At 40.3% G+C, this 17,420-nt stretch overlaps 1 protein-coding gene across 1 annotated transcript; it reads left to right on the top strand.

The window, feature by feature from the left end:
* The first annotated feature begins 4,743 nt into the window (after nucleotides 1-4,743).
* Nucleotides 4,744-8,471, top strand: LOC126705445 (V-type proton ATPase 16 kDa proteolipid subunit). The gene is made up of 3 exons (XM_050404467.1): nucleotides 4,744-4,952; nucleotides 6,354-6,639; nucleotides 8,017-8,471. The coding sequence occupies exons 1-3, from the start codon at nucleotides 4,868-4,870 to the stop codon at nucleotides 8,147-8,149; spliced, it is 504 nt and encodes a 167-aa protein (XP_050260424.1). The 5' UTR covers nucleotides 4,744-4,867; the 3' UTR covers nucleotides 8,150-8,471.
* Nucleotides 8,472-17,420: the final 8,949 nt, after the last annotated feature.

Genomic DNA, 17,420 nt, shown 5'->3' with positions numbered 1-17,420 from the left:
TGGAGGTGATGGGTGCTTTATCTAGAAGCTTCCTTCTCTACTTGCTTGCACGTCTCTACTTCCTTTCTTAACCTTCAACTTTTATGGCCTTGGTGATTTGTCTCCGGTCTCCTGAGAACTGTTTGCTCCTCGGGCGGGCCGCCTTTCTTGGTTTCACTGACTGGACTATCTTGATTGTGCTTGGCCTAATCTAACGAATAGTTGGGCCAAATTGCTCCTCGAGTTGAGCCCATTTAAGTTTTGGTTTGATTGGTTGGTGTAGATCTAAAGTGCAATTTTTTTCAATCTTAGATGTTTTGGCTAATTTGCAAATTACGCCTTTTAACTTTGACGTGTTTTCAGTTAAGTCCTTCAACGTATTTTCATTTTTGATGTAGTCCTTCCGACCAATCGGCACTATTAAGTCCACCAAAATGACTTTGTTTTCGAAAGTCAAAAATACTAAAATTAAGAGTTTGGACGGAACTAGAAAGAAGGACTGAAATAAACCCAAAAAAAAAAAAAAAAAAAAAAGCTTTGTGATCAGTTTGAATTATGTAGGGTTTTGATTTTTGAAGTGTTCAATTGGATTAATTCTTAATTCTCATATTTTCTTCCATAAGAAAAATGTTATTCATACTTTGAATTTAATAAAACCATTTCACTTTTGCCATCAAGTCCAGTTGTCTTAACTCAGTCAATTTAGTTTTGACCAGGTATGTGGTTAACTTTTTGGTTGTGGATTTCAGGACTTAAAGTGGCTTAATACTGGAGATTGTAGTATAAGACAAAGAACAAATATCCTTCATTTGATTTGATGATAATGTGCTGCATCTTGAAGGGAGGTTGTCGGCTCTTAACATCCATTTGGACCTGTACTACCATATGACTCCTGATGTTGAGAGCCACCCATAGCTTCAAGGATTGATTGGATGTTTTATCGTCTCATCAATCTTGGCAGTGTTTTCATTTTATATATTTTAGCACTCTGATTGAATGAATTATTTTAAGAGCTAGGCAGAGGGTGAAGTTATGGATTCAAGACACACTGGGTGCATATGTAACTTATCATTTAATTTAATTTAATGTTTTTTCTTTTAAAGGCGACTAAAAGAAAGGCCTTTATAAGCAATCTGCCTCCACCCATCCTCTGGTGGGGAGTAGTGTTTGGTTGGATGTAAATTGTGGTATGAGATGCATAAGACCTTTTAGAGTACTGAGTTATCATGCCACACACCACATTCTTGAACTGGCCTTGGATAGGGTTACTTAGGGCAATCATCTTAGTCATTTGTCACTTCATTTTAATGATCATCAAATTAGGATCTATTTGAGATTAAGTATCAGCATTACATCCATGACGGCTCACTCTAGTGACACTGACCGTCTGACTCAATGGTAGCCATTTCTCTTTTGGTGGCTCTACTCACCTATTAGTTATTTTAATCTAGCCTCTAGATCACTCCCTTGGGGATCCAACCACAAAACTGCAACTCATTTGATCTCATACTCAATGAGCTACATTTGATTACTCAGAGTGGTGGCTGGCTCTGATACCAAATGTTACAAACCCATGGATAAAACTTACCCTTGAAAACTAGCTTGCAAGGTGAGGATGTCCAATAGCTTATAAACATGTGTTTAAGCTTATACTTAAGCAATATGGGACACTAGGATCATAACAGGGATGGAGGCCTAATACAATTAATTTGTAGAGGTGGATTGTCAAGGCCAACCCTTCAAACCTTAGTAGCTTCGTTTGATAATTTAAAGAAAAAAAATTGGCTAAAACAATAGTTTTAGTAGAGAATAATAGCAAGGAAAATAGAGATTCTTATTCAAGTTCTTCCTCGGTTTGGCCAAGAAGCTATAGTTTTTAGGATATACACTTCTTGGTTACTGTGCGCACTAAAAACGGATTTGCTAGGCCAAACCGCTATTTGGGCTCATATCTTATTTGTATGATGGGCTAGGTATCCTACTTTGGGTTGTTCTAGACTTAGGGACCCAATGAGACCACTTTTCTCTCTTCCTCTACGTTTTCTTCTTCTCAGACTCTCTCTTTCTCTCTCCTTTCTCCTCCATAAATTGCATCCCCTATCCATTCATTCGTTTCTCCTATTTATAGCCCATTGTTAATGGGGTGATCATCATTATCTTTTTAATTAGTGCAAAGAGAGGTCCAATGTTGATAAATTTAAGTGGATGTTTATGTACGAGTGGCTTTGGAAATGGTTCCCACTGTAGCAAATGTGTTTGGCAGCGGAGTTTCCTAGGGTTCTGCCAAGCACTCAAATGGCGATATGACCGAGCATGTGTATATCGCCCGGGAATGATTTCCCGAGCAGTATGCGAGCGGGGCACCCGCAAGCCGCTTTTCAAGTATCCGGACAGCACCCAGCTTAGACTTGTAGTTATTGTGGGCTTGGGACGAGATTTTTAACGGTGCGGAGGTTGGACCCTCGACCCATATCATTAATTCATGGCCCAAGGCCCAAATGGACTTGGATGTTAGGTGCCGTACAGTTACATAGTTCTTAATTTTTCTCTCCCTTTCTTTGTTTCTTCCTTCTTAGATTTTTCTGATCCCCTTTCTAGGAGGATCTTCATTTTTATATATAGCTGCTGGGATTGCATCCAAGCCTTCCACTTGGATGGTCGTTGATCCCTCCTCAGATACTTGTCTCATCACTGCTTTGCTGGTGGTGGTAGAGTATGATGCACGTTTGAATCTAAAACCTTCCTCATATTTTCTTCCGTAAGAAAAATGTTATTTATACTTTGAATTTAATAAAACCATTTAACAAACTTATGAGGGTGAATTACTTTGACAGTAGTTCTATCCCACATGAAAACAACAAGTATCATACATTACATTTTATTATAAAGATGATGCGATACATATATATATATATATATATATTTTTTTTTTTTTTGAGAAGAATGATGCGATATTTTGATTTTTGTTTTTTTAACTTCTTTAATTCTTGGACTATGTTTTAATTTTTTTTCCCCTCTAAGGATAAATTGATTAACATAATAAAGGAAGATACACATCAAACTCCATCTTCTAGATTTAAATTCTATAGGCTGCATAGCCTTACAAGCAACAAACCAGCAAGCTACAATCTGAACCAAAAAATTTGAATTTCCTAGGAATAAACACAAAATCCCAGCACTGAAAAGAAGACACCAACAATTTTGCTAACATAGCTTCATTCCACAAAAGGATCACCTGGAATGAGAAGTTCTAACCAAGTACACACACAACCACACTAGCATGGCATCTCACATTACATTTTATTATAAAGATGATGCGATACATATATATATATATATATATATATATATTTTTTTTTTTTTTTTTGAGAAGAATGATGCGATATTTTGATTTTTGTTTTTTTAACTTCTTTAATTCTTGGACTATGTTTTAATTTTTTTTCCCCTCTAAGGATAAATTGATTAACATAATAAAGGAAGATACACATCAAACTCCATCTTCTAGATTTAAATTCTATAGGCTGCATAGCCTTACAAGCAACAAACCAGCAAGCTACAATCTGAACCAAAAAATTTGAATTTCCTAGGAATAAACACAAAATCCCAGCACTGAAAAGAAGACACCAACAATTTTGCTAACATAGCTTCACTCCACAAAAGGATCACCTGGAATGAGAAGTTCTAACCAAGTACACACACAACCACACTAGCATGGCATCTCACTTTAGCATCAAAGCTTATTTTAAGCATTCTAATCCATTCAGCAATGCATTGATGAGTGTTACTAGTAGTAGATAAATTAAAAGGCCATGGAGATGATGACCATAATATCAAGACAAAGAGAAAAAAAAGAAAAAAAGTACTGGATTGTTGCCATAGATTACAGAAAAAAGCACAAAGAATCGCATATCCCACTATAAAAGAAGGATATTCCATACAATGTTGTTCCATAGCAAGAACTTAAAATCTCGCACGAATCTTCAATTTCCAAAAGTGCTTCCATTCATGGATGTCAAGGGGGCCTAATTAAAACTAATTTGTGACAATATAAGCATATTTTACTATGAACTTGCTATAACACTACATTAAGTCCATATCAAATTTGTCCTCCTCACAATTTGGTAAAGTTAAAACTTAAATGGATTGTTCTCATACAATTGACAATGTCTATATCCAAAAGATCATTCAATTTACTCAAAATCCCAACTCCTACGGTCTTATGGTTTTGAAAAAATCTATAGACGCAAAAAAAATTGACAAAAAATTTAACATCTATTGATGTGACAGATTGTTAATGATAGATAAAAAAGCGATATCAATTGTCAACTCAAATAAGAACCAATATAAACTTGCCATATCAACAAATATAAGAAATGTTGTCAATTTTTTTTTTTTTCCTTTTTTGGTATGTACTATTAGCTCGATGATTTTTAACTCCACTACCCAATTTATACAAATTTACATTGCAGCTTCTTCATCATTTTATTCTTCGTATAGAATCTCAAAAAATTTTGACACATATTCTAAGTTGGTTCGAGACTTCGAGGCCGAATCATCAAAAAGCCCAAACCCAAGCCCAAGTCAGCCCAAGCACACCAAACCCTCACTCTCCCAAAAAAAAAAAAAAATCCACTACGGTGTCGTATTGATTATCTAGGTGTCCTTATAAAATAGTTATTTATATTTATTTATCTATATATATATATATATATATATATAAATACAAAACAGCTTATTAAAGTCGTTGAAGCAAACTCGTCCACACCTTTTTTTTCTGTACGGAATCAAAACAGAGAGAGAGAGAGAGAGAGAGAGAGAGAGAGATCCGAAACTCTGAGATCTGAACGACGTCGTTGCAGATCCACCACCGATCAAGAACCAAAAAACAATGTCTTCGGGTTCATCATTCAGCGGCGATGAAACGGCACCGTTCTTCGGCTTCCTCGGCGCAGCCGCAGCACTCGTTTTCTCTTGTAAATTTTCTCTTTAAACATAACTGACTTTTACCATTTTTTCATTTAGATCGAATCATATATTTATTGAATTTTTTTTTTGTTGGTATAATGAAATTTAGATAATTCGATTATCGGATCGTTCGTTTTATGTAGCTCTTTGTGATTGCTTCGAATTGATTTTTTTTTTTTTTTTGTAGCGTTCAATTTGATTAGTTAAATTAAATTTTAGTTCGAAACAAGATCGTATGATGTTCGATTGAGTTTAATGCTTAGTTTTGATAAATCAAGCCGTGGAAAATGCTCGATTTGAGTTTGATTGGTGTAGATCGTATTGAAATTTTGAAGCTTTGATGAGGTTTTAACTGTGGTTTGATTGGTTGGTGTAGATCTTAAGTGCAATTTTTCAATCTTAGATTTTTTGGCAAATTTACAAATTACGCCCTTTAACTTTGACGTTTTTTCAGTTCAGTCCTTTAACTTCAATTAATTATTCGATGTGGTCCTTCCGTCCAATCCGCACTATTAACTATTAAGTCCACCAAAATGACTTTGTTTTCGAAAGTGAAAAATACTAAAATTAAGAGTTTGGACGGAACTAGACGGAAGAACTGAAATGAATATTTTTTTTTTTTTTTTTTTAATTTGAAAAAGCTTTGTGATCAGTTTGAATTATGTAGGAATTTGATTTTTTGAAGTGTTCAATTAGATTAATTCTTACATTTAGTTCGAAGAAAGATCATGTACCCCTCAATTTAGTTTGATGCATATTATTGAAATTGAAGTAGTCTTTTTTAATAAAATTATTCTTACCTATAATAAAATGCTTAGTATTGAAATCAAGCTGTGGACAATGCAAGATTTGATTTTTAAAGAGTCAATTGAGTTTAATTGTTGTAGATCACATTGAAATTTTGAAACTTTGATGAGTTTTTAGTGTGGTTTGGTTGGTTTGTGTAGATATTAGAGCAATTTTTTTTTTATCTTAGTACAATTTTCATTTTTAGATTGTTAGCTAAATTGCAAATTACTCCCTTTAACCTTGACATGTTTTCAAATTCAGTTTTTAACCGCTATTCATTTTCAATAATGTCCTTCCATCCAATCCATTTTATTAAGTCCACCAAAATGACTTTGTTTTGGAAAGTAAGAAATACGTAAACTAAGGAAGACGTTGGATGGAATTAGACAGAAGGACTAATTTGAAATCAGATTAAAGTTAAAGGACTGAAATGAAAAGAAAAGAAAAAAAATTGAAATGCGAAGAACTGAATTGAAAATAAGTCAAAGTTAGAGGGTAAAATATCTAATTTAGCCTAGATTGTTTAACTTAGGCTAATAGGACCACGAAAAGATGTGAGGTATTATGTTACTGTATGCTGTGTTTTTGGTTAAGTTTTTTGGTTTGTGGTGGGTATTTAGGTATGGGAGCAGCTTATGGGACAGCGAAGAGTGGTGTTGGTGTGGCATCAATGGGTGTGATGAGGCCTGAGCTGGTGATGAAGTCCATTGTTCCAGTTGTTATGGCTGGAGTGTTGGGTATTTATGGACTTATTATTGCTGTTATCATTAGTACTGGGATTAACCCAAAGGCCAAGTCATATTACCTTTTTGATGGTTATGCTCATCTCTCGTCTGGTCTTTCTTGTGGTCTTGCTGGGCTCTCTGCCGGTATGGCGATTGGTATTGTTGGTGATGCTGGTGTTAGGTATATTTCTAATCTCTTATATGTATTTGTATGCACTTGTATCAATTGGTTCCTGTTATCATCATTTTTTGTTTACTGAATTGTGGATTTCATTTTTGGGTGGCTCTGGGATTTGGGGTATTTTCTTGAAGTTAATTGTTGCTTGCTCTGTGCTTCAGTTTCGGAACGCTTATTGATTTATATTCCTAAGTTACTTATTGGTTCATTTGTATGGATAGTTAATTTTCAGGACTTGAATTGGCTACATAGGAGATTGTAGTCTAAGATATTATAGGTGTATTATATTATAAAGAACAACTATCCTTCATTTGATTAGATGATAATGTACTGCATCTTGAAGGTTGGTTGCCAGCTCTTAACATCCATTTGGACCTATCTGACTCCGAATGTTGAGAGCCACTCAGCCACCCAGGATTGATTAGATGTTTTATCAACTCATCAATCTTGGCAGTGTTTTCATTTTATATTTTAGCACTCTAATAGAATGAATTATTCTAAGAGCAGACCCACAGGGTGCATGTGTAACTTACCATTTATTTATTTTTATTTTTTTAAAGGTGAGTAAAAGAAATGCGTTTATAAGCAATCTGCCTCCTTCCCCCCTCCTCTGGTGGGGAGGAGTGTTTGGCTGGATGTAAATCGTGGTCTGAGATGCATAGAACCTTGTAGAGTACTGACTACTGAGTTATCATGCCACACACCACATGCTTGAATTGGCCTTGGATAGGGTGACTTAGGGCAGCCATCTTAGTCATTTATCACTTCATTTTAATGATCATCAAATTAGGATCTATTTGAGATCAAGTATCGGCATTACATCATGATGACTCAGTATGATCCCTTGTCTCATGGGCAAAGGAGACTGAATCTCATTAACAATAAAAATGATGATACTAATTAATAAAACTGGACAACAACAGCAACAACAATGATGATAATAATAATGATATTAGTTAATTATCAATTTTCTCTGTTGAGGGTTGATATCAAAATTATATTTATTATTATTATTATTTTTAAAAGCCTTGGTAAAGTGGTAATCAAGGTTTATGACATTTGGCATAAGTCTATTTTCTCTCCCTCTGTGGCCACATTTCTTATGTTTTTTTTCAAGGTAGGAAAAGTTAATGTTAGGCGTAGCTCATCAATTGTAAATTTCATGTACAACAGTTGCATTAATTAATGCATTATTGAAGTGTATGTGATCATTCAGGTTTTTATGTTTCCTTAATTTCTGAATTAATTTCTAGAACTTTGAATACTTTTTGAGGTTGCCTTTTTTTGGATTTAAGTTCATAGTGAATTCAACTGTATCTGCAAGTTTCATTAATTTCCATTAATTTGTGCCCGCTTTGAGTAGATGATTCTGTTTTGCAGAGCTAATGCACAGCAGCCAAAACTTTTTGTTGGAATGATCCTTATTCTCATCTTTGCTGAAGCACTTGCCCTCTACGGGCTTATTGTCGGCATTATCTTGTCTTCTCGAGCTGGCCAGTCCAGAGCTGACTAAGAATATTGCTGTGTTGCCAAATATTCTTTTACTACTTGTGTAATTTTGGGGGGGAAATTTTAATTGTTCACAGGTTAGTAATGGCTGGATAGGACTTGAGGGTTTCTTGAAAACTATCGATGTTGAAGTAACTGCTCTAGCAGCCATTTTAGGTGGTATTGTGTTTGTAGTAGTAGGATTGAGTTTCGCGGCCTAATAAAAGCTTGTAAAGCTGTATCAGTACTTGCGATTGCTTTTATATGTTGATGTATTTTGCCATCAGAAACTTCAAACTGTTATAGGATTTATGATCATGGAATTAATGAATGTATGATTTTTTTTTTTAATATAAATATTTCTAATGTTCATAAAAAAAAAAAATAATAAAAAATTCTAATGTTGCTATATCTGCTTTTTTTTTTTCAATATCCTATTTAGATGTTAGCAAACTGCCAAACTCTTTACACTTGTTGATATGTTTAGTGGAGTTCGTAAAGGATTTTTTAACATTTTGAAATTTAGAAGATATCAACATCTCGTATGGTTAATTATTGTGTCAATTTTGTAAGCTAGCTTGTGCTTTTTAGGCATCTTTTGAGAATTTGTTATAAGAGATGCTTCTCAAAGCGGCTGAACGAGAAAATCCTCGATGGCTCTCATGAAGAAGAAGAATACAGAAAATATTTTTTATTCTTATAATTTCTTCTTCAGATACTTGTGTAAAACTTGAGATGCTTCTTCAGATATTTGATTTGGATTAATTTTTTCTTGAGAAAAGCATATTTGCTGAAAATTGGTCGAGGTACATTTATGTTTTTAGAAGAGAAAAAAAAAAAAAAATATATATATATATATATATATATATATATATATATATTATAAGAAAAAAAATTAGCTAATAAGCTTATGAAAAAAAAAATTACTTATTAAAAAAAAAAAGTTATAGATCCTTCAACTTTCTTTTAGATATGTTACCATTTTAATCTATGGTGTTTGTTTTATGTTGATTGTTATTAATCATCATCATCATTATTGTATTTTATCATTAGATCAACCTATCAATTAATTTATTTTTGTGTGCACGAGATTTAAACTCTATTTCTCTTATTTAAGACTTCTACAATATTGGTTATCTTATTCTGAAATGGCCTAATGGGTCGTGACTGAAAGTCTTCGTCTTGAACAAATGAACCAACCTGAAACAGATATATAGCTTCAAGCCTTCAATCCTAATTCTGTAATTCCTAACCTACCAGATATCTTTCACTATTAGCAAAGTTAAGGGTTAAGGCTAGGGGTGTGCAAAAAACCCGCCAAACTCGATCCGATCGGGTTGTGTTGGTTTTTAGGGCTTGGTGGGTTAGGTTGGGTTACAAATTTTTTTTGTAGCGGGTTGGGTTGGGTTTAGGTCATAAAATTATAAATCCGCCAAACTCGACCTGACTCACCCATATTTTAATATATGTTTAAAATATATTATATATTTAATAATTTAAAAAAAAAAAAAAAAAAAAAAAAAAAACTAGTTGTAGAGCACTTCCTCGATTCCAACTATCATATATAATTTAAAATCCTATTAGTTCTTTTAATATATACTAGCCTCTGAGCACATGCGTACTCAGATGTTCTTCTATTTTTTTAGTAAATATTAATCATTTGCATTTATTATTGTAGGGTCACGATTTAGGGCTCAAGCCCAAGAGGTATGGGGTCTTGGTCCAACGAGCCCAAAACAATGAATTTGTAGAGAATGGGTCGAAGAACTAGGTCCTATCGAATTGGACAACGATTAGTATTGGGCTAAACGACGATTAAACACAAATAAAACACATTGATGTCCATAGACTTTCGGTTCGAGGAGGCTAAATGATAATATATTGATCACCGTTGGATACTATGACAGTTTAGATTGCTACAGTGTTCTCTCTCAATTTTTCTCTCTTTTATCTCATGGGGATTTCTCACATTATATAGCCTTCTTGGAGCCATCTTGATCCTATACTTGTTGATCATTTGGGTCCCTACTTGAATGCCTGTCCCATCAGACACCCCACTTTAACCTTCTGTGAGTTGTGGTGGCCAAGACAACACTGTTTAGAGGTCCTCTCCACATAAATGCGGCCAGAAAAGTAGTTACAATGCATTTAATGCGGTGGCAGTAGATTTTTCTTAGATATTTTGCGTTTTCTTCTTCCCCGCGGGTTTATGAGGCACATTCCTATTGCTAATATCTATTGGAGGGTCTCTCTAATTGTTAGAGTACACGTTCGAGCTACATTCATCACGTCCGAGGAGGCATTCCTCCTCGGATCCTCTTCCATATGTTCCTTGCTTATGAGAGTTTAACTGGGAATCCCTTCGACAACCATTTTCCTCTCCTCAGACTTGTCAATTGTCCCGGGTAAAGCCCCAAAACCCACTACATGAATTTGAGTCTTTGTCCCTACAATAGCCCCTCAAAATTCCGGTTTTTCCCTCTTATCCGAGGAGAAAAAAGCGGGATTTTGATATTTAAAGGATAAGTCCCTCCAATTCTTTGATTCACACGTGTGGGAGCGCTATCTCACGCGCCTCATAACTGTCACTGACGCTTCGTATCCTACGAGGCACCATTAATTACTCCAGGCGGCTCTATATCACCCGCATCCAACGGTAAGGCGCTAATCCAACGGTAGACATTCCCCTAGAATTTTCGGCGAGAGTAATCCCATTTATTTTCCCTTACTATATAAGGCTTCTGAGGGAGATCACTTTCCTCTTTTCTTTAGAAAAAGCCTTCAAGTGTTCCAGAGAACTTCAGCGCCTCTTCTCACAAAATACTCTAAGCTCTTGAGTTTCATAGTCGTTTTTCGTAAGGATTCCCTGTGAATCTTTTTAAAAGTTTAAGAGATTTAGTATACGTATCCCCGTAAGTTTTCATTTCCTCATATTTTTTTTTTTCTCGGCCTTCTTCCTTGGCCTTCTTTCTTTTATAAACCTTTCCATGTGTCATTTCTGGTCACCTAGATGGGTAAGTTCAAGAACCTAGTAGATTCTTCGGCCAGTATGGAGGGTTTTAAGGCCAGGTATCATATCCCGCAAGGAGTGGGTTTAAAGTATTGCCCTTCGGACCAAATTCTAACTAACAGAAAAACGGGGCAGGTTGTCATTCCTATGATCGCTTTCATAGAGGGAGGGATGACGATTCCTATGGGTAGGATAACTAGAGATTACTTACTTAACCATAGGCTGGCGCCCCCCACCAGTGCGTCGCTAACATGTTTCGAGTTTTAGGGTGTGTAGATGCTCTGAATGACCAGATGAACCTCAGCCTCTCATGGCACGATGTTGTTCACTTGTATGAGTGCCACTGCCTTTCCGGGGTGTATTACCTGAAATCTAGGTCCGATGAGGTGAGGCTGATATTTTGCCTTCCCAAGTCCAACAAAGGCTTGAAGGACGATTATCTGGTCGTTTCCGGAGAATGGCATGACGGTCTTCACTGCCCAGTTAGAGCAAAAATACCAAGTGGGGTACTCTAGGATCAGGTCCCTTGGTTGGGATCTTAGTCTTCTAAGCTTTCCTTTTACTTGTTTTAGTCTTTGCTTTAGTTGTTTGTTCTCTTGGATTGACCATAACCTCCCTTTTGGATGTTTTGCAGAAAAAGCACACGTCAATCCGAGGATCAGCCTGGTCAACGTTCAAGCTCTCAACTACCTCTTAAGGTTGGAGATCTTTGTGAGTAAGGACAGGCAGCTACGGACCGCTCAACTTATTTTGGACTACGAGCCTCTATCCCGTATCTTCCAGGACGTGGGCTAGGTGATAAGGGCCGGGAGTTCCCAATTGGCTCAAATTGACGTTTCTAGGCCGGGATTCCTAGCTTGGAGAGACTTGCCACCAGTCCAGCTGCCCGTTCAACACGTTCCCCAAGAGGTAGCCGCTCCAAGGGAGGAGATTGACTCACACACTCATCCCTCGAAGCTGAAATCGATCACTTCCGCCATAACGAAGAGGGTGAAGTGCCAACAAGGCCAGTAAAGCTCTCAGACTCTGACTCGGATCTTGATCGCTTCTCTGCAGCACATTCCCCGAGACTGATAGTTGCTCGAATCGATACCAGCCAAGAGATTGAAGAGGAAGGCATGGATCTGAAGCCGAGATCTGGTCTAAAGGGCCTTGTAGGAACCAAGAACAAGACTTCTGGGCCTTAGGTCACTTGGGCTCACAATTTATTTGTAGTGGGCTTAAGGATTTCCTACAATGGGTCGTTCTCGGCAGAGAGACTCAAAGTAACACTCAGTTGATACTCTCTCCTTGACTGTTTTCTCTCAATTTTTCTGAACCCCTTCTTCTCCCAACTTTCTTCTATTTATAGCTAAGGTTAGTGGGGAGATTATGATTACAGCCACCGTTAGTGCTACTGGAGGTCCAATATTATCTGATTGAAGTGGATGTTTAGGTGAAAGGGCGGTGCAGCATTTATGATCTTGGAACTTGGCTCCATCTTGACCGACTATGCTCGACAACTCAGTTCCCTGGGAATATCACAATTTCCCGGGAACAGTTCGTATATTTGACCGGGAACGTTTGTCCGATCACCTCTCGGAATTCAATACCCTACGCTTGTTTGTACATGAAGGAAGCTCCAAGAAAGGCGCAGGACAACTGGACCTTTCTGCTGGACCTTTGCCCAAGGCTGGTATGGGACTCGGCCCAGGGCCTGTGTGGGATTGGGCCCAGGGCCTGTATGGGACTGGGCCCAGGGCCTGTGTGGGCCTAGGATTTTGGTGCCGTACAATAGCCCCCCCTTGATTTATACTCGGTCGCCGAGAAGAATCAAGGAGCTGTTTGGGCCTCTTGACCTCGGGAACCTTCTTGTCTGGGACTTATGACTATTACTTTTTACTAATATTCTCAAAAGACGCGCCGTCTCGCGGCGCCAGGCGCAGTCGTCATTATTGCCTGACGGTTCGTGGACCGAAGCGGCGCGCGAATCGGTTACGTTTGGCAGCCGCTGGGTCGCTCGTAAATGGTGCCCATTTATTGCTTGAATAAACGTTTCTTCTCCCCCCACTTCTTTTGGCTTTATAAATAGTCCCTCTCTGAACACCATTCCATTTTTCCTTCGCCTCTGATCTTTAGTGCTTACTCTCTGCCGACCACATTTCTGTGCGCTTGCTTGCTCAGTGTTCTTTTCCTCCTTAGAACCCAAAGTAAGTCTTTCTTCCCCTTCCTGTTCCTTCAGCTTTGTTTCTTTGAGTTCACTTTTGTAGTTTTAGGCTTTATAGATGGGTTACTCTTACCTTCTAGAATCCCCGGCTGCTTTGGCCACCTTTAGGAGTAAATTTAGTATTCCCGATGACGTGGACGTGGCTTACTGCCATGAGAGTGATATGGAACTCCACCGAGGGCAAGGTACAGCCTTCTTTCCTTTGATGTCCATTTTAGAAGGTGGGGTCAGGTTCCCCGTAGATCCCCTCTTGATAAGCACACTCACTTACTATGGGCTGTGCCCTGACCAGCTTCCCCCCAATTTTTACCGGGTAGTTAGTTGTGTCAATAAGTTGAACCACACCTTTAACTTACAGTTAGACCACCATGATATTAACCAAATGTACAGCCTCTGTGGGAGCAAATCCACCAATTATTACCTAAAGACAAGGGATGCCCGGGTACGGCTGATATCGTGCCTACCCGATTCGAACAGGAACTCCGCCGGGGAGTTCGTCAGGGTGCGCGGCAATTGGTTTACCGGGGAGATCCCTTGCCCCCTTACACGGCGTGAAGTGGGTTCGTATCATCCACTTCATATAATTGCTTTCCACCGCCTCTTCTTTTCTTCTTATTGGAGTAAAAAAAAATTTTATTGTTAAAGGCTAATGCGTCACCTGTTCTTTTGCAGACGACAAAGTGTTTGTTCAGGACCTCAGAGCCGTCCACACCAGGGATTTAAACTTCGTCCTCCGTTCCGAGATATACGTGCATTGGGACGGGCAACTTCGGGCCTCCCACTTGATCCTCGGAGTGGAGCCGGTTTATTCTACTTGGCAGCCTTTCAAGCAGGCGCTGATAGTTGACAGCCCCCTGCTATCATACATAGACGTCCGGTACGTAAATTTTTTGCCGCCGAAGCTTACAACCGGGGAAGCGAGGGAATTTGGTTGGCGGTTCACTGCCGCGGACGAACTAGCTCCCCTGCGAGACGAGTCCGCGGAACGGGTATCTCAGCGCCTTAGGGAGAGAGCTCACGAAGCCATACAGCAAGGGGACCAAGCCCAAGAGCAACCCCATCCTGAGAATCCACCCGCCGAGCCTCAACAGCAAGTGATAGAAGCGGCTGCCTTGCTAGCTGAAGCGATCCAACCCGGGGCAAGAATGGTGGCAAGGAGAGTCATGACCCTCGACCGGTTCGTGCCTAGTGCCCGGCAGCCCAACCAGCCCCCGCCTACTCAGGGTCGGGGTCAAGCGTCTCAGCCTCCTCCCCCTTCGCAGTCCGGACGGGCCCGTAAGAAGCAGAAAGTAACCGAGCAACCTTCCACGGGCCCGGGGGATGCCGCAGTCCAGACTCCTCCCCGTCCAACAGGTGGAATCGTTATCCGTGAGCCGCCAACCGAAGCTGGCACGGGGGGCGCTTCCTCTTCCCAAGTGGCTCCAGCGTGGGAGCCAAAGTTCCTTCTGGACGGCAAGCCATTGCCCTCAACCGCCTCTGTTCGGATGTGGGATAAGGGCGAGGGCGGCCGTATTACCCAAACTTTGGCTAAAGCTCTCCAACTTCCCGAGGACGTGCACGCTTTCGAGGATGGGTCCGAGGAGTCTGTGGGGCGCCGGTTAGAGTGGCACGCCATTGCGGTAATTCTTTTGTCTATCTACTCCATATAGATTTCCTTTTGTTTCTTTGCTAACCTCCGTGCTTGCTAGGCCGCTCAACTGGCTCACATTGTGGCTGCCCGGGCACGGGAGCTTGATGAGGAAAACGAGCGCGAAAAGGGGGCGCGGGAGTCAGCAGTGAAAACGGCTAAGGAAAAGCTGAAAATTGCTGAGGCTGCTGAGAAGAAGGCTGCTGCTGCGGAGAAGTTCCGGGCATTGGCCGAAAAAAGGAATGCAGAGCTCCTGACCAAGCAAAATGAGATGGAAGTCAAATTAGCCGAAGCCATCAGCCTTAACACTTCCAATGCCGAGGAGATAGCCGATCTCAGGGCAGGCTTGGCGGCCGCGGAACAAAAGTGGTATGACGTGGGTTTTGCCGACGCCGAGAATTCTGCAGAGCCGGTGGTGGCTCGGGCTCGGAATATGGGTTTTGAGGCCGGGTGGTTTGCCGCTCTTCAGGCAATGGGAGTTCCTGAAGATTCGCCGCTGAGAGACCCCGGCCAAATTCCATTTTCGAACCTTGTACCTGCCGTCCAGGACGCCCTGGCTGCTTTTGACGAGGAGGAGACGGCCAGTATGAGGGAGCTGGTTGAGCAAATCGATTCTCACGCCGAGCCCGAGGAAATGGAGGCCACGAGCATCCCGACTGTGCAGGAGCTTCTCAGTGAGGGCCAGCCTTTTCCCCTGACCGTCCAGCAGGAAGTGCCACCACCGACCCAACCTCCCAGCTGATTTTACTTTTATTTACTAGCTTATTTTTATTTTATCGGTTTTATTTGCCTATGTCACCGGGATGTGGTGATTGAACAATTGCTTTAATTTATTGGTTTTATTTGCCCACGTCACCGGGGTGTGGTGGCTAAACGATTGCCTTTATTTGTTTAATTAGCAGTCCGTTTTCTTTTTCCGTTTCAATTTGTTGAATGAATTTATATCTATTTGTGTTTTGCTTGAATTATACCAGTGCTATGGCCGCTTAATAGAATGGTACCCCCGAAAACCTGTTGTGCGGCGCTGTGGGTAATTTGAGAGCGCTATTGGACTTAGTATTTGTAAAAGGGTTAGGTTTTTATCAGGTTTTGATTTAACCGAGAATTGCGTTTTCGTCCTTAGAGTATTTGTTTGTAAAGTTTCCACTTGTCCGGATATTTGATTTTAACCGAGAATCAAGTTTCTGTCCTTATAGATTTATTTGTAAGGTTCCCACCTGTTCGGCGATTTTGGTCGAACCGAGGGTCAGGTTTCTGTCCTTAAGATTTGTTTGTAAGGTTTCCGCCTGCTCGGCGATTTTGGTCGAGCCGAGGGTCAGGTTTCTGCCCTTAGGATTTATTTGTAAGGTTTTCACCTGCTCGGCGATATTGATCGAGCCGAGGGTCAGGTTTCTGTCCTTAGGATTTATTTGTAAGGTTTTCACCTGCTCGGCGATATTGATCGAGCCGAGGGTCAGGTTTCTGTCCTTAGGATTTATTTGTAAGGTTTTCACCTGCTCGGCGATATTGATCGAGCCGAGGGTCAGGTTTCTGTCCTTAGAGATTTATTGGCGATTCTCTTGGTGTGTGGTTACAGAGTCAAAAACAGCATAGACAAAAAAATTCATCATGCTCTTAATCTTAATAGAATACAAGTTCTGGCTTACACCGACGATTATGCGTAGAATTTCTTCAGGTTGTTGGCGTTCCATGGTCGGGGGAGCGGTCTCTCGTCCAGGTCTTCCAAGTAGTAGGCCCCTGCACCTGCGATGGCTGTGACTCTGTATGGTCCCTCCCAACTCTGAGCAAGCTTCCCTGCAGCCATGTCCTGCATGTTCCCCACTACCCTTCTTAACACTAGTTCCCCGGCACAGAATTCCCTGGCCTTTACATTTCGGTTGTACCTTTGGGCCAGCTTTTGCTGATACTCGGCGAGACGTACGGTCGCGGCCTCCCTGCATTCTTCTAGCCAATCCAAATGCTCCATCATCAGGTCGGCGTTCTGTACGGGGTCAAACCCGGCTACCCGTGCACTGCATAAGCTCACCTCGGTTGGTATCACTGCTTCTGCTCCGTATGCCAGAGAAAACGGGGTTTCCCCCGTGGATCTCCTGGGGGTCGTGCGGTAGGCCCATAAAACACTGGGTAGTTCTTCTGCCCATCTTCCTTTCGCTCCATCCAACCTTCTCTTGAGCCCGTTCAAAATAGTCTTGTTTACTGCTTCAGCTTGGCCGTTGCTTTGTGGGTATGTCGGGGTTGAATACTTGTTCTTGATGCCGAGCTCGCTGCAAAAGGTCCGAAAAGCGTTGCTGTCGAACTGTAGCCCATTGTCTGTCACTAGCGAATTCGGCACCCCAAACCTTGTAACTATGTTTTTCCATACAAATTTTTTCACGTCAGTATCCCGGATATTGGCCAAGGCTTCAGCTTCAGCCCACTTTGTGAAGTAATCTACAGCCACCAGTAAAAATCGG

Source organism: Quercus robur, chromosome 11, assembly GCF_932294415.1.
Source record: "Quercus robur chromosome 11, dhQueRobu3.1, whole genome shotgun sequence".
Taxonomy (NCBI): Eukaryota; Viridiplantae; Streptophyta; class Magnoliopsida; order Fagales; family Fagaceae; genus Quercus; species Quercus robur.
The sequence above is the reverse complement of the archived record's forward strand: the minus strand, read 5'-3'. Positions and strand labels throughout refer to the sequence as shown.